The 17,917-nt window shown below is 35.2% G+C and overlaps 2 protein-coding genes and 1 pseudogene across 3 annotated transcripts in view; 1 reads left to right on the top strand and 2 right to left on the bottom strand.

Annotated features, from left to right (window-relative positions):
• Positions 1-557: 557 nt before the first annotated feature.
• The window catches only part of Rpn2 (Regulatory particle non-ATPase 2), a 49,671-nt gene continuing 32,311 nt past the window's right edge, over positions 558-17,917 (top strand). Inside the window, exons 1-10 of the mRNA XM_071792497.1 lie at positions 558-818; positions 1,257-1,374; positions 1,509-1,678; positions 1,751-1,959; positions 3,331-3,804; positions 3,908-4,134; positions 4,365-4,620; positions 4,889-5,077; positions 15,218-15,433; positions 16,347-16,411. Coding sequence (XP_071648598.1) covers positions 785-818; positions 1,257-1,374; positions 1,509-1,678; positions 1,751-1,959; positions 3,331-3,804; positions 3,908-4,134; positions 4,365-4,620; positions 4,889-5,077; positions 15,218-15,433; positions 16,347-16,411 — 1,958 coding nt within the window. The 5' untranslated portion in view covers positions 558-784. The remainder of the gene's footprint in view (positions 819-1,256; positions 1,375-1,508; positions 1,679-1,750; positions 1,960-3,330; positions 3,805-3,907; positions 4,135-4,364; positions 4,621-4,888; positions 5,078-15,217; positions 15,434-16,346; positions 16,412-17,917) is intronic.
• LOC139822243 (pancreatic triacylglycerol lipase-like) lies at positions 5,617-9,003 on the bottom strand (annotated as a pseudogene).
• Positions 9,351-15,329, bottom strand: LOC139821469 (pancreatic triacylglycerol lipase-like). 2 transcript variants are annotated; one of them, XM_071792507.1, is made up of 7 exons: positions 15,190-15,329; positions 11,715-11,883; positions 11,495-11,643; positions 10,894-11,142; positions 10,444-10,620; positions 10,257-10,368; positions 9,351-10,124 (listed from the first exon to the last, which is right to left on the bottom strand). In XM_071792507.1, exons 2-7 carry the CDS (start codon positions 11,813-11,815, stop codon positions 10,067-10,069), a joined length of 846 nt encoding a protein of 281 aa, XP_071648608.1. In that variant the 5' UTR covers positions 11,816-11,883; positions 15,190-15,329; the 3' UTR covers positions 9,351-10,066. The 2 variants fall into 2 exon arrangements, with proteins under 2 accessions (XP_071648608.1, XP_071648610.1); XM_071792509.1 differs by lacking the exon at positions 15,190-15,329 and having other exon boundaries at positions 11,715-13,291.

The following is a 17,917-nucleotide window of genomic DNA, read 5'->3' on the forward strand; positions in this document are numbered from 1 at the left end:
TAAAGAGTATTTAAGTTCTAAGCCATAAAAATGTGAAGAGAATATTCGATTGTGATTGGTCAATTTCTTACGGTAGCATAAGGCCCGGTCTACAATGGATGTCGAAAGTCGGAGTCGTAAGAAATTGACCAATCACAATCTATTATTCTCCTTGCGGTCGAAGAATAATGAACTGTGATTGGTCAATTTCTTACGACTCCGACTTCCGACATCCATTGTAGACCGGGCATAAGAGAATTGAACGGTCCATATGCATGTGCATAAAACCCGTATCAGACTACGGATTGGGATTGAGATTAGATTGAAATTCAATCAATCAGAACAGAGAAAACTGATCTCAAGTTTAGTAAACTTTGCTCTGATTGGTCAAATTTCAATCCAATCGCAATCCCAATCCATAGTCTGATACGGGCATAAGGAAATAGACCAATCTGTTTCTTTATGCGTATGGTTATGCACCTATGCAAGTTTCACCTTTACCCTAGTGTGGTGTGCGCCTGTGCGGCGTGTGCGCGTGCGCAGTGCGCTGTGGTGCGCTGTGTGTGTGTGTTCACATATTCCGTTCTGTGGAAGATTCGCTGTCGATTGCGGCTCAAGTGGTCTGCATCGTCTGCATCGATTTCCACTCAGACTTCTAAGTAATTTCCATTTAGACTTCGCTACGCTAACAGTGATTCAGACTTTGTTTAACAAACAGTGGCAAATCCGGCCGTATTGTCCGCTGAAAAGCGGCAAGAGTTAATTTAATAGAAGAAGAGAGAAGAAGAAGATTCACTGTCACTTGATGAAATTCAGCAAGATGAACATCACTTCAGCAGGTGAATCGCCGAATAATCTTTTATTGCTCAAATAGTGTCGGTCTTTCATCGATTATGCGAAAATTTGACCGCTTTTGCAGGAACTTTCGCATGATGATTTGCAAGTCGTGCGAAACTTAACCTCGAAATCTCTCTGACAATTTCGGAGCAACCATTTTTGGCATGATAAAGAGAAATAAAGAAACAAATTTCACATTAGTTTATCGAGTAATATAAAAATTTTGTTTTATATTATTTATTATTTTATCATTTATCATTTTTGCGTGATAAAGAGAAATAAAGAAACAAATTTCACAGAAACTTATTAAGCAATACAAAGATTTTGTTTTATATCATTTAATATTTTTATCATTTATTATTTTTGCGCACGTAATATTAATTGTAATATATCATGATTGAATGATAACATCAATTTGAATGCAATTAAAATTATTTCAGCTGGCATAATCTCCTTATTGGAGGAACCGATGCCTGAATTAAAGGTCTTTGCCTTGAAAAAGTTGGACATGATAGTTGATGAATTCTGGCCTGAAATTTCTGAAGCTATAGAGAAAATGTATGTAGGAAAGGAACAAAATAAGATATTTATTGATTTTGACTATTTAACATTATTACAATTGTTATTATATCTTATTGTTTGTTCTGTTGCTTGTTAGATTCCTATTCTCTAAACAAATACCTTATTTGCAGTGAGATCCTGCACGAAGATAAATTATTTCAACAACATGAGTTAGCCGCTCTAGTTGCCAGCAAAGTATATTATCATTTGGGGAGTTTCGAGGATTCGTTGACTTATGCCCTTGGAGCGGGAGAGCTATTTGACGTCAATGCTCGAAATGAATATGTCGACACTACTATTGGTATATGCTGAAATCATTATGAGTGGCATTTAATCTCTTAACCTATTAACTTTTAATTGTCAAATTTTTCAGCCAAGTGTATTGATTATTATACTCAGCAACGTGTCTTGGAAGCGGAAGGAAAACTTCCACCAGGCAGCAAGGGTATTGATCCCAGACTGGAGGGAATAGTAAATCGAATGTTCCAACGTTGTCTGGATGATAATCAGTATCGTCAAGCCTTGGGCCTTGCTTTGGAGACACGCAGGATGGACATATTTGAAGTGGCCATTATGCAGTCTGTAAGTATTTTGCTATTGATTTTTTTACGATAGTTGCATAGTTTTATTATTTCCGTAATAGTTTATAATTATTCCCTATTTTTTATTCGCAATCTTTAATCTTCCAATCAATCTCTTATAAACTGAAATATATGAAATGAGAATCGAGAATGGACCCGAGGCTCGCTAATTATGAATCAACTGTTCTTATACTGGTCTATATATATATATATATATATATATATATATATATATATATATATATATATTAGGGTGTCATTTTGGAGCAACTTTTTTTTTTTCATTTCACGAATAGCATATATACTTGCAGGAAGGTAAAATAAGATACCTGTTAAAATTTTAGCCCTTAATATTAATATTAACAGGTCGCTCATCGCGATTTTTTATTTTTCATTTAGTAAGATAGAAAAAATTTTATAACTATCTAACAAACAGTAATACAGCATTGCGCCACATAGATTTTCTGTAGTAAATTTACCGCTCTACAAAAAAGATCTCTTATCATTTTTTCATAAATTCAACCGTTCAAAAGATATTTAAAGTTAAAGTTTGATAAATTTTATTTTATAAAGTTAAAGTTTGATAGATTTATACTTTGAACTTTAAACCTTAATATCGTCTAAATGGTTACATTTATGAAAAAAACAAAAGACCTTTTTTGTAGATCGTTAAATTTTCCACAAAAATATGTATTGATTATTTCATAATTTTTGATAGTCGATATGATACAACATTCATAAGAAGCAAAAACAATTTTTATAAAATTTATCAAACTTAAACTTTGAATATCTTTTGAACGGTTGAATTTATGAAAAAATGATAAGAGATCTTTTTTGTAGAGCGGTAAATTTACTACAGAAAATCTATGTGGCGCAATGCTGTATTACTGTTTGTTAGATAGTTATAAAATTTTTTCTATCTTACTAAATAAAGAATAAAAAATCACGATGAGCGACCTGTTAATATTAATATTAAGGGCTAAAATTTTAACAGGTATCTTATTTTACCTTGGGTCTGTTCGCGTTGCTTGCACTTTTTGCACTCAGCATCTTCGCTTTCTCTCTCTCCAACGGCCGAATATATATTTATCTCATTTCAAGTGCAAAAATGTTTGGGGATTTCAAGCAACGCGAACAAGCCTCTTCCTGCAAGTATATATGCTATTCGTAAAATAAAAAAAAAAGTTGCTCCAAAATGACACCCTATATATATATATATATATATATATATATATATATATATATATATATATATATATATGTTATACTATTTTACGCGATCTATACAGATTTGTATTTATTTATAATTTATGAAGTAAAGTTCAAGATTAAATTTGGACATGAAAATACCATGAAATATCTTTCTTTCCAGGACGATGTGAGTGGAATGTTATCGTATGCCTTTCAAGTGGCCATGAGCCTGATTCAGAATCGTGGATTTCGTAACACTGTACTCCGCTGCTTGGTTAGTCTCTACCGAAATCTTGGTACGCCCGATTATGTCAACATGTGCCAGTGCCTAATCTTCCTGGACGATCCGCTGGCCGTGGCCGAGCTTCTGGACCGATTGAGCAAGGGTTCGCACGACTGTGTGCTGATGGCCTATCAGATTGCCTTCGACTTATACGAGTCTGCAACTCAGCAGTTTCTCGGTCGTGTTCTGCAGGCTCTGCGAGCTACTGCACCCATTCCGGGCGCGTTAATGGTTAAACCGGTGGTTAAGCCATCTGCTGCCGTCGCTGCCAAAACCACGGAAGCTAGCACAGAATCCGCGAATATGGAGGTGGAGGAAGAAACTGTTGCTCCTGCCGGGGAAGAAAAAGCTCAGCGCAGCGTCGAGAGTTTGGTGAGTGTTAGTTTTTTGAGAAATAAAATTATGTAATTGATAAATACATATTGATACAGATTTTAATATTAATTTAGGATGTTTTATGAAATTTTTTTTCTAGAATGCAGAGGAGAGAGAACAGCAAGAGCGTGTTGATGCTCTATCCAGTATTCTTGGTGGCGAAGTATCTATCGATTTACATCTGCAGTTTCTGATTCGCAGCAATCATACCGACATGCTGATCTTGAAAAACACCAAAGATGCCATACGAGTCTCAATTTGTCACACTGCCACTGTTATTGCGAATGCTTTTATGCATTCCGGGACGACAAGCGATCAATTCCTAAGGTATCTATCTTTGAAATCTCGTTAGGCGTCTTAATTTTTGCTATTTGAAATTTTAATTTGTTTTTATTTTTTTATAAAAAAATATAATTTTGCAGAATTTATCAGTTTTTAATAATTATGTTTATTACGAATTTTCGATTTAAAGAAAATAATAAAATGGAATATGAAAAATATGAAAAGCAAAAATCTTGCAAAATTTTTAATTTTTTGGAATATTTGTTATCTTTTAGAGACAATTTGGAGTGGTTGGCCCGCGCCACTAATTGGGCGAAGTTGACGGCGACAGCTTCTTTGGGAGTTATTCACCGGGGTCATGAACAAGAAGCTTTAGCCCTGATGCAGTCTTATTTGCCAAGAGATTCTGGTGCCGCCGGTGCCGGATACTCTGAAGGCGGTGGTTTATATGCTTTGGGACTTATACATGCTAATCACGGGGCCGCTATCACAGACTACCTCTTAGGCCAATTAAAAGATGCCCAAAACGAGGTACATTGCATAATTATTTTGGAATATTCTCTTCTGTTAAATTTCAAGATTTTTGTATATAATTAATTAATTGTTGTTGATTAAAAATAGAGTTTTTCTTGTTAATTACTTATTGGCGGAACAAATATATACTTTTCTATAATTAATTAGTTTGTATTGAAATTAAGTATTTATTAAATTATACATAATTTCGGTAAATCTTTTAATAAGTATGTGTATGTGCCGAGAATTAAATTTGATGCGATTTATTTTGTTAAACTTGTTTCAGATGGTCCGCCATGGTGGCTGTCTTGGCCTTGGATTAGCCGCTATGGGCTCACATAGACAAGATGTTTACGAACAATTAAAATTCAACTTGTATCAAGATGATGCCGTGACCGGTGAAGCGGCTGGAATCGCCATGGGAATGGTCATGCTGGGATCCAAATCGACGCAGGCGATCGAAGATATGGTTGCGGTAAGTTTAATGCACACTTTCTAGCGCTTTTTAAAATCTAAAACCCTATTTTTCATACTATTTTAAACATCACCAAACTTTAAAAATGTTATTGATTTATATTTGTATGTACCACACTTCGATTCTTGGTGAGAGCGTCAATTGGCAAATGAGTATTTTGCTAAATTTGTTTATAAACCTAGTCAACGTGGCTGGGCGCTCGCGAAAAAGCGTATTTGCCCGTGCACGGCTGGTTGATGTAATGCCGGCCTGCCATTTAGGGGCACACACGGCCACCACAGATATTTTTAATTTAATAATATTTAAAATCTAGTAATCGATTGAAAAGAGAAATACATTTTAGTACTGAAAACGTATTTATATGCAAAATATGTTCTTTAAACAACTTATGAAAAATAAAGTTGAAAACTTGGAAAAAATAGGTCTTCTGTTTGTTTTATGTTTTAGTAGTTTATATCGAAAGAATATTAAAATATTCGTTAATGTGAGTTACTGAAGTAATATGAAGGAAGTAATTCTGATTAAATAAAACAATAAAATAATATGAGAAGTAGGTTTATAAAAATGATTTTAATAGGAATACAAAAAATGTAGGAATATGTACAAAAGTAATAAGCGTAAAATAATGGTATTAATTATTATCCGAGTGCAAATGGTGATTTGCTGGCAGTTTGTAGAACGTACTTTCCATGTGCGCTGAAAATGACACGATAAACGAATTAATTAACATCTCGATTAATTAACATGAAGAAAAACGCGAAAGTTTCTGATATTTCTGGATTAATTAACAGAAATAGAAACGATAGGCATTGGGGAGGGAAAAGAGTGGTACCATGTTTTGAAAAAAGACAAATATACATATCGGAGAATAAGAACATCATATATTCACTTTGGATCGAGGGATGGTCCTCCCATGAACACGTTTCCGGCACGAAAACCTGTGGGGTTTGCAATGGATTCGACGTAGTAAAGGAAAGCCCTAGAGTGCGCGCAGTTTATCGCCTCGGAATCACCTGCGAATTATTAACGATAAATTAGTTTACTAATTAATGAATTAACGAGTGATATCGACTGATGTTGGTAAGTCTCATTTACCGATCCCTCTGATCGGACCGCATCCTTGGTTGCTCCTCACCGCCATTGGGATAAAAATCAGAAGTGCCGATCGCCGATTTTATGCTCAGAATTTTCGTGCAAGTATGTATCACTTGTACTAGAACCGCGTCTGACTTGTCCACTCTTTTTCCTGGTCCTTCGGATTTGAAAGCAAGTCCCGCAGGATCTAAAGCTGTAGATCGGGAATTCATTTTGATCCCGGATCAAGATAGCTGACAGGCCCAAGTTTCACAGGTGTCGGTTAACTTTTAACCTTAAATTAACTCACTCTTCGTCTCTTTCTAATATCCATTTCTATCAATGCAGATTAACTTCAATCTCGGTTTAACTTACTTTTTATCTTTTTCTAGTTTCGAAATTAGAAAAAGATAAAAAGTAAGTTAAACCGAGATTAAAATTAATCCACATTGATAGAAATGGTTATAAGGGGGACGTTAGAAGGAGACGAAGAGTGAGTTAATCTAAGGTTAAAAGTTAACCGACACCTGTGAAACTGGGCCTAAGGAATTGGAAGCTTTTCGCTGAACTTACCGACTACTTCGCCAATCTCGCTAGTCGCGAAACGGGCGCTGAGGCTGGCGATATGCGCTCCTAAAGAGTATCCGATTACTGTAGTCCTGTCAGGATCGAGACCTGCATTGTACTCCAGGAAGTCTATCAGAGAAAGGCCACGCGTTGCGACACGAATGGCACACTTCTTGCTGATTTCCAATACAAATGTTTAGCTGCTTCTCGCCAATCGATCATGATAACGTTGTAATCGCTAACATTGAGATAAGCTGAAGATATTAATAGAAATTAATCACCGAGGCTTTTGAAACACTAAAACAATTCATGCTTACATAATTCAGGAGATTATATATCTAAATAAAATTTGAGGATTTGTAAAAAGAACAATATTTTAAAGAAATAAAAAATTGAAAATAAGGAGAGAAAAATAAGAATTAGATATGTTTTAAAGAATCAGGAAATCAAAGAATATTAAATTTGAAAATTAAAAGTTCCAAAATTTAAAAACAAAGTGAGAGAAAAAGTAAAAATTCAAAGAAACGAAGATTTAGAAGCAATTAAGATTAAGTCCTAAGTGCTCCCAACGCGCTTTTCTGTTTTAAATCTTTGTAACTCTAAATCCTTGTAACTTTCCTAATCAAAATTTTTAGACCGCAATTGATATTTAGGGGTAAAAAGAGTTGCTTTTTCCGAAAATCTAGTCAGCGATGGGGTGGGAAGAAAAAGAAAAGATATAAAAGTTGAAAATAGAGTAAAAAAGGTAAAAAAAGAGTAAATAACCTCTGATCTTTTATTAACAAATATTCAACTAATAAATGATTTTGACTACCTTTTTGAGTAGAATAAATCGATATAATTGTTACATATTTAAGTCCAAGATATCTAAGATCTATAACAAAAATTCTACTAAAAAAAGTAAACGAAATCATTTGTTAATTGAATATTTGTCAATGTGAAGACAGGGGTCACTTATTTTTTTACCTCTTTTTTCACCCTTTATATCTTTTTCCCCCAGATATCCTACCCCATCGCCGACTAGATTTTTAGAAAGAGCAATTTTTTTTACTCTTAAATATCATTTGCGGTCTAAAAATTTCTATTGAGACTCGAGTTGCAAAGATATAAAACAGAAAAACGCGTAGGGGCTTTTTAGGAGATTTAATGGGTTAATAACAACTCTATATACCGTCTCGAATCTGGGTGCAAGCAGCTCCCTCACAATTTCCTATCCATCCATGAGTGACCAGTCGAGTGGGATGAGCAGGATTCCAAAAACTCTTCTTCACACTATCCAGATCGTCGATGAATACCTGCTGTCCAATTAGCGGGTTATTTCTAAAGAAGAAGAAATTGATCTAAAAGCGATATTTTTCGTAATTACGATGTTGCGCCAGTATATACATATTACTCGAATATACATATAAATTACTATATATCTCGGATATATACATTACCGAGTATACAAATAGAAAGTAGTTTTTTTAGCAGATTCCTCGATCTCTTCGAGTTCTGCCTGCGTAAATTGAGGTTCATTAATATTGATCAGATTTATTGTTTCTCCGTGATCGACGAAAATCGTATAATTAAGATTCGTCGCAATAGACGTCAACAAAGTAGGATACACTGTAAGCAACAGACATCTATTAGTTTAAAGTATTTCTTGGAGATATAATTAAATACGCCACAAATTTATGTAGAATCTGAGAATACTTTTTTTTATACAACTGCGAATATAAATATATCTTTTCCTAACGCGAGCGTGAAATGGGCCGCTTTTCGCGCTTGTTTTGAGTGAGCAAAACGATCCATTTCGCAATGATGACGTAAGCGTTGAAACATGGAGCCATTTCTCAACTAGTGGAGAAATGAAATTGTAAAACAAGCGCGAAAAGCGGCCTGTTTCACGCTCTTGTTAGGAAAAATAGTATGAACAACTCGTGGGAAGAGTGGTCGAGCCCAAATGAGTGTGATAGTCGCACTCGCTTCGCTCGTGCGACCAACTTCACGCTCATTCAGAATCGACCACTTTTTCCATTAGTTGTACAATATACTATTTTTGCATGTAACTATAAGTCCAAGAATAGTCCTTTTTTTCATGAATATTCAATTATGTAATTCGAAGGTAACTAATTCTTTACGTACATAATACGATTGCCGGCGTAGCGATCATCTTTGAAATAATCTTCATGAGTCATTAAAGATGCAGATTTACCTTGTCTTTTATAGTTTGCAGATAGACGTCTATTCGGTGGCGTGATCGATAAGTCGTTGATAATATCGATGATATCGTTAGCTATCATAAATCATAGGTGTCAATCAAGTTGGAATGGAGATTAATTAAAAAAAGATTGTAGAAAATTGATGATTATAATCAGATATCCATTTTCTTCAAGAAAAATAGCTTAGATATAATGCTAGTATAAACAAAACTTCTATTCTGATAATTTCAAGTGTTCTGATATCTAATGGCAAGATAGAAAGAGAATTTTTCTGTCGATAAAAATGATGATATAGTAGTGCATGATAAAGGGCTTCAACTAAAGGCCATTGCACGTAACAAAGTTTTAGTCATAATCGTAAGGCCGTAAGAAAATAGACCAATCACACTCGATTATTCTTCGAGATCGAGGAGAATAATTGACTGTGATTGGTCTATTTTCTTACGGCCTTTCGATTATGACTAAAACTTTGTTACGTGCAATGGCCTTAAGTAGGACGTAATTTTCGTTAACTTTATTGTAAATATGAAGGAAATGTTGAGTATAGATTATTTAAAGAAAAATACGTAAAGGATTCTGATTATAATTAGAAGGCAAACGCCGATGTTAAAGCGAAGTGTATAACAATTACAAATATATAATTATAATTTTGAAACGACGCAAAATAGTAGTGAAAATGTAGTTATGTTCTTTAAACCAGTGGTCGGCTGCGAAGTTGGTTAAAAAGATCAACTAATGGCATATTACGAAATTGACTTTTAAATAAAAGAAAAAAGATTAAAGGAATTAACTAACAAATTAATAACTCGCATTTGTTACATGATAAGTGTAATCTACTCATCAAACAGACAACCTCGTAATAGTCACCATGAAGCATCACATGTAGAACGGAAAAAAGATAGCCAATAAATAAAAATAAGTAAATAGACAAAAATAAACGGGAAATCTTAGTTATGTGGAAGTCTCTCAACAATCGGTGAATAATCATTACTAAGATTTAATGTTGTAGGATCAATCTAGGATTTTAATATTAGACCAATTCATGCCTATTTTTAATCTGTGTTTGTAAAAAATTTATTTTTTAATATCGTAGATGTACATGCAATATAAAAATATTAAATATATAACGATAGTGTCGACGTTGTCATCCGAGTGCGAACGGTGGTTCTTTGGCAGTCTCTAGAATATACTCTCCACGTGCGCTGAAAATGACACAAACGATAAACGGATCAATTAACGTCTCGGCCAATTCGCGTGAATGGACATGGATGACGCTACGTTTCGAAAGAGAACGAATGTTTCATATTGGAAAATAAGATGACACCGATACTCACTTCGGATCGAGGGACGGTCCACCCATGAACACGTTCCCGGCGCGGAAGCCCGTGGGATTCAGGATGGACTCGGCGTAGTACTCGTAAGACCTCGAGTGCGCGCATGCGAGCGCTGCGAATTAATTACCGCTTTAATTAATGAGCACGCGATGTTGATTTCGGCGGTTCGATAGCAAGCTTTATTTACCGATCACATTGCATCCCGGTTGATTCTTGCCCCCATTCGGATAAAAGTCGGCGTCACCTATTGGTTCTGCCAGACCCAGAGTACTCGTGTGAATCACGTGGACCCGAGCTGCATCCGATTTGTCCACTCTCTCTCCCGGTTTTTTCGACCCGAACGAGGGTCTCGCGGGATCTAAAGCTGCAAATCGGATTCTGTTTTATCAGATTGAGGGATTTTTAGCTAAAATTCACAGAAATATTTTAAGATTCCAAGTTTATCGAGGCTTTTTCTTTTCATTTATATTTATTGTTATCCTTTATATATCTTACTATTTTCACGAACAGTTTTTTTGAAAACGCCGTTTCTTTCTCATTTCTTTTTTTTTTTGAAGATTTTGAAAGCTCTTGATTGTATTATTATTTATTTTTAAACTGGTTTTTTCTTCTTCTCAATGATTTTTATTAGACTTACCTATCGCCTCAGCAATTTCGCCTCTTGCATTTCGAGCGGCGAGACCGGCGACATGTCCTCCCAGAGAATGTCCTACTACTCTGGTTTTGGAAAGATCCAGACCAGCTTCGCTCTCCAGAAAGTCTATTAATTCTGTCACGCGTTGCGCCACTAGTGGCACACTCTGCGCGACTTTCCAGTACCAGAGATTTCCGGCCGCCTTGCTCCAGTCGACGAGGATGACGTTATAATCACCGACGTTGAGATAAGCTGAGAATATCAAAGAGGAAATATTAATAAAATATAAATTAGCTGAAACTCGGAGCACTAAGAACGAACGGCGCGTGGAATCCGAGAGTTCAGAAATTCAAATTATGTTTGAGAATTTACGGAATCCCGATGATCAGAGAATTGAAAGTAACGAGGAGAGAGAAACAATGATTCTATATTAAGGAATCGAGGAAACCAAAGAAAATTAAATTTACAGAATTTACAGAATTAAAAGTTTAGGAATTTAAAGCTAAAGTAAAGGGACGGAGAAAACTATATTAAAGAAAAATTATATTGAAGATCCTGGAAAGTGCAAGGATTCAGGTATTTAAGTTATTAAGATTGATCTTACCGTTTCGAATCAAGGCGCAAGCCGATCCAGGGTTTATGTCACCTTGCCATCCATGAGTAACAATACGAGTCGGATGAGTAGGATTCCAGGAACTCTTCCTCACGCTATCCTTATTATTGATGACAATCGGGTGTCCGGCATGCCGATTCCTAAGGAGAAAAGCCGATTAGAAACCGTGATCTTCATTGCAATTTTGCATCAGTATTTCGAATATATTTACCGAGTGTATAACAGGAAGGTGGTTTTAAGGGCGGCTTCACTGAGCTCTTCGATGTCGCTCTGTGTAAGTACAGATTCGCTGGTGTCAATTATGTGTGACATCCCACGATCGTCAGCGAAGAGCGTGTAGTTCGGATTCGACGAGAGGGACGCCAATAGAGTGGGATACACTGCAGGCAAAAGTATGTTGGTCTAAAGTGATTCTTCACAAAATGGAATTAAATCTGTTATAGATTTATGCGAAATCCAAGAATATTTTGTTCTTTTGCTTCCTCATAGAGGAAGCTTTGTGATGGTGGAAAAAAATTTTTTCGAGATTTTGATGGAAATAGGTTTAGAATGTTCTAAAATGTCTAAAAATGAGAAAACACATTAGTAGAAAACGTCCGGAAGTATTGTGTGCACGGATTTTTTGTACACGCATCTACTTCTACAATTTTTTAGATACCGGGTTGAAATTTTGCACAAATAGAGTATCATAGAAAGTATGTTCTCTTCTAATTTTCTTAAAATTTGTCGATCGGTATGGATTTTAGGGGGATTTTCATTTTTCAGAAAAGTGTGTTTTACGCTGTAGCTTTCTCAATATTTGAGATATCGATCTATTTCTAATTCTATTATATTTTTCAGTTTTTTTCTACCCCTATTTTGTATATAACTTTTTAAGATTTGGTTGATTAGATTCATTTTTATACGCGATCAAAGGTCCATAATTTTTTAAATAGAAATATGTGTGGCAAATTTTGAAATATCAGGCTATTTATAGTTTTAGGCGTTCGGAAACGTCACCCGAGTATACACGAGTATACTCCCTTCTCTTTCTATCTTAGCGAATTAGAAGAAGAGAGTATTCCCGTTGTACCCGGGTAATGTTTCCGAACGCATCCTTACTAGACATCACAGACGCGCGTTGCGCGCGCGCTATTTATTTTTAATATTTCACTGTTACTATTATTAAGGCCTCCGCACAATGAAAAATATAAGAAACAAGGAACAGATATTAGCGATTAGGACTAAGGAATCAGGAATAAAGCTGGACGCACGAAAAACAAAGGCAATAGATTTTTAATCTATCGGAAACCGTGTATTAATGATGCTACACCAGCTTTATTCCTGATTTCTTATTCCTAATCGCTAATATCTGTTCTTTGTTCTTTATATTTTTGATTGTGCGGGGGCCTTTACACTATTAACCACACAACTGTCAAAATATGCCATGACAGCCGCTCATGAAGTAAGCGCAACAATTAAGAGAACCAATCGGCATCGCGGAAAAGCGACAACAATATTTCGATAGATTCGAGTATCGATGACATCTTCTTTTTAGAAGAGGATTATATTCTTGGCTTAATTGCCTAGAAGTCTAGATCGGATCATGATCCAAGATCGGGGTATGATCCAAACAATTAAGTCAAGATCGGGGCATGATTCAAAGAGTTCAACTACGAGCAATAGTATAACATTTTTGTAATAGTATAACAGATATTAGTCGTAATAAAGCTTATCAGAATAAAAAAAAGCGTGCAAGTATAAACTTGCAATCTTGCACATTGCTTCCTCATAGTGTTTAAGTGTGCAAGTAGAAATTTGCACATTGCTTCCTCATAGTTTTTAAGTGTGCAAATTATAAATTTGAACATTATTTCCTTACAATTTTTAAGTATGTAAATTATAAATTTGCATGTTGTTTAAGCAACATTTTATTTCGCTCATAAAGCTTTCTCTATGACGAAGCCAAATTAATAAATATCTACTAATAATTATGTATAAAAAAGCTCAAAAGAGGAAGGTTTATGAGCGAAATAAAATGTTGCTTAAACAACGTGCAAATTTATAATTTGCACACTTAAAAACTATGAGGAAGCAATGTGCAAGTTTCTACTTGCATACTTTTTTTATTACGAAGCCCAGGAAGATAATCCTTCTATTATCGATGGACAACACTGCGTAGACGAAGAATAATTATATTTTTTGACACAGGAAGACACGAAATCGAAGAGAAATATTTTTTCTCCGCGAATGGATAACTTTTTTTCACAAAATGCAACTCAATAAAATTAAGAAACAATATTTTCTTTACGAATACGCGACGACGAAAATTGAGAATAATTATTTTTTACGCACAGATTGCAATCGCTGGCGAACCCATCTTCACGGTAATCGATACGATACGTTGATTTTCGTTGCGATTTTGCTGACGATTCTTTTATAGCTCGCCGACGGGCATTTACACGTTGAGTTTGATAAGACGTTGATATCGGTTAATGGGTATCAATTAGTACATGCGTCATTTCGGAAAGAGATTAATTAATCCGTTTTATGATTACGCAGTTGGATGTTAACATTTATTTGCAGAAATGGCAGCTTGCAATTGTCTTATAATCTCTTGATTAAAAGATTTTTAATCTAAAATATATAATTTTAAATAATTTAAGATGTTTTGACGCTGAATATTTCTTTGGAATTTTATAGTTTATATTAGTTTCGATACAAAATATTTGGGTTTAAGATTTATTATAATTTCATTTTATTAGGTATTTTTAAAGGAACTTATCTGTGTTCTTTTGACATTAAATGATTTCAGATAAGTCTCTTTATTTTCTTTGGGAAATGGCCGATAAAGACACGATTTCGCTGTTCTTTTTCTCACGCTATTCGCGCATTAATCCACAAAGTTTTTCTCTCCGAGCCTCCGAAAACCGTAGTCGCGTTTTAGTTTTGACATTTCTCGCGGAAAGTAGTTTCACGCGCGGCTGAAACGAGCTTTAACTTTCGTCGTTGCCGGTCACCGCTGCAAGCAGCAGCAGGTCGATGCTAAATGAATCATAACTTGCCACTAGTCGGTCGGTTTAATTGAATTATCCATTACGGGTACCATAATGTATCCCAGCGGCTGTGATTAAGTAACGCACAAGCATATCTCGATCTCCTGCAAAAACCGGCCAGCGCGCATTAATTGTAGATTCGTGCGAAATAAATGCGGATCATTTAGCGTTAAAAGCACGCAACTCAACGAAACCAAATTTTCAGAAACAAAAAGAAGGATTATAGGAGAAAATTATTTTATACAAGGAAAGTTTTTCTTCGCATGAGAATCGAAAAATATTAATTTGTAACTATTGAAGATTTTTTTAAAGTTTTTTTTAGAGATTTTTTATAGAATAACATTAATTTTTTATAGAATTTTTTTGTAGAATAACATTAAATTTCAATTTGGATAACTGAATAGAAATAATCTCTAAAGCGAGGCAATTTTTAAACGTAAATACGACAATAAGACGTAAACGCTTTTATCACATCTTATTAGTTAGAAAAATAATTTCGTATTAATATCGAAGGCCATGGTGTGTATTTATAAGCGCGCAGCTGCTCTATTGACTATTGCGAAGCTAAAACATTACTAGATTATTACCTTCTTTGCGTTCACTGAGTAAAGAAAAGATATTCTCGGTTTCGACATTTAGCCGAATATCCACCTTTTTACGAGGCTTTTTGCTGTTCCAGTACGCCCAAGAGACGCAGCACGAGAAGATCTTGCGTGGCTTGGCGGTCGGTATCGCCTTCACGATGTACGGCCGCCTCGAGGAAGCTGATCCTCTAGTGACGTCTTTGTGCGCCGACAAGGATCCGATCCTGCGTAGGAGCGGTATGTACACCTTGGCGATGGCTTATTGCGGCACCGGAAACAATCAAGCCATCCGCAAACTTCTACACGTTGCCGTAAGTGTTTATATTTGATACGTACTCCCTGTAGATTCCGTATTTTTATCGATGTATTCGGTTGTTATATTTTTTAAAAGTCAAAGAGTGAAGTATCACTCAAAACGAGTGAAATGCGAGTGTAACGAAAAGTGAAAATTGAGCCTGTGATTTGTCACTCTAAGAAAGAGTTAAATTGCACTTTACGCAAGTTAGAGTGAAATTGCACTCCATTTGAGTGAAAGGGCATTCTTTTTGAGTGCAGTAGATCAGTGTCCATAGGAGTGAATTATATCACTCTAAAATTTTGAGTGGAAAATTTTACTTTATTAGAATCATTTATCAGTTGATCTTTAGTGAATCGTGACTCACTATAGCTTTAGAATGAGATCATATCACTCCAGTAGAGCAGTTGCTCTAAAAATTTGAGCGAAAAGTTTACTCTTACCTTATGAATGCCCGTATTTATTCAATTTAGAGTGACAACCCTCTCTTTTGGAGTTACTATCGCAATCACTGTAATATATTATGTTGCGAAACCACTCGATGAGATTTAGAGAGTATATTTTATTGCTTTATTTAGAAAGAATCTTTTTCGATTCTTGTTATCTGTAATTTATATCGTTATTTTATCACTATATCTAATTTATTATTTCATTATTGGTTTCTTATGCATAGAATGACCTATAAATGTTTGAGCGTGTTTTCTTTCTCGGTGATAAAGTATTATTATTAATATTTAAATAAATTTAGATGAGAAGCCATTTTGAATAAATACACTTATTTTGCATATATAAAAATAAAATGGATTTTACACACTGATTTTGATTTAATTCGAGAGACAGATGGGTTCTGTCGATTTCAACTCAAAGAGACCGCAGGTTGAATTTTCCGCGGTACACGCTGTATCCGCGGATCTTTTTTGTTGTAACAGGTTTCTGATGTTAACGATGACGTTCGACGAGCCGCGGTTACGGGTCTGGGCTTCCTGCTGTTTCGGTGAGTACCTTTGTAAAGTTACCCAATTCCGCAAAATGGAATTTAACGTAACCGAAGAATGCGAAAATTCCGCGCGTTTGCGGACTCCGCGGCTTTCGATCTCTTTTCAGAGCCGAGCTGAAATCATATTTGGCGTGCTCGCGAGCGTATACTAACTCATCCAATGCCCAAAAATAACGAAGCTGTAATCTTTTCTGTTGTGATTTTGCATAAAAGAGGGAATGCAAACACATTGATTTACTTTCAAATAACATCGATCATCGTTAATTATTCTCAGAAAAATGAATTTATCATGATATTAATTTTTGTCGACGTGTGTTCTGCATCAACTCCTGCGGCAGATAATTATTTATGTTAATCCTTGTATCGATTATGTTAATTCTCGTTGTAAAATCGATTGAATATCGAATAGACGAGGAATCAATATATCGGATATTCATTTACATGTGTTTAACGCGCAAAAAAATTAACTGTTAATTCCTCCTTTTTAATAACATTGGTTGTAAACATTGAAACGAAATCAGTCGCGTTAAACAAGCAGTAATCAAGCAATCTCAAAGGCACTATGAGTGCATATCTGCGCCGAATAAAAGGTGTTGAAAAGTTTCGATACCGACGTCATAGGAATGCATTCATACTAATCTACAGTGACCCGCGAGCTTATCGCGATCGATTGCAGAGATATTTTGAGACATTCCGACCGATAAAACACTGCGACGAAAAGTACGAGTAAATAAACACTATAAATAAAGGTGCCGCCTTTTCATTTACAATTAGAGATATACATAGCGTAAGATATCGTTTACACGCAACGTTTAAAGACGCAGTCCGTGTTATAATACATGACGTGAATAAAATAAAATGCGGATTATTTCACCATCTAAAGCGTGCCCATATTACCGCCGGACGTTCTTTTAATTGCAGACGCACAATTTGGAGACGGCTTTTTCATAGTGTTTCTTTCTCAACACATCGTTTCAGTTTTTTTTTTACATTGCATATCTTTGTAACAAAGCTTTGAATTAAAATTCTGTTGAACTTTAGTTCTGTTAAAATTCCCTTGACTGGAGAATATAATTTTGCTACTTAATTTTTCTGTCGAAGCTTAATTTGCCTGGAAATTCTTTTATTTTCAACCTGATAGTCTTTCTTTGTTTTGTTTTATTATTATATTTAACACTCAAATATTCTCTTTACTTTTAATCTGATTTTTAATCAATCGACAGAGTAAATAGACGTTTCCATTGAGGCGAGAAATCGATTCCGGATTGGTGTAAGAATCACGAGAAACATTTCAATTTTCGGGCGTTTTGTATGCATTTCTCCTGAGTTTCAGTTATTTTTCAAGGACGATTATTTTTCAAGGTTTGAAATTTCGAGGACACATGTAGTTTAGCAATGGGACGAAAGTGACGTTGGTACACGGGCAAGTTTAAACAGTTGTCCGTGATCGACAGCTGATTTGCAATTGTTAACATGAGACAACAAACGGAATATCATTCGCAG

Source organism: Temnothorax longispinosus, chromosome 11 (assembly GCF_030848805.1).
Source record: "Temnothorax longispinosus isolate EJ_2023e chromosome 11, Tlon_JGU_v1, whole genome shotgun sequence".
NCBI classification, from domain to species: domain Eukaryota; kingdom Metazoa; phylum Arthropoda; class Insecta; order Hymenoptera; family Formicidae; genus Temnothorax; species Temnothorax longispinosus.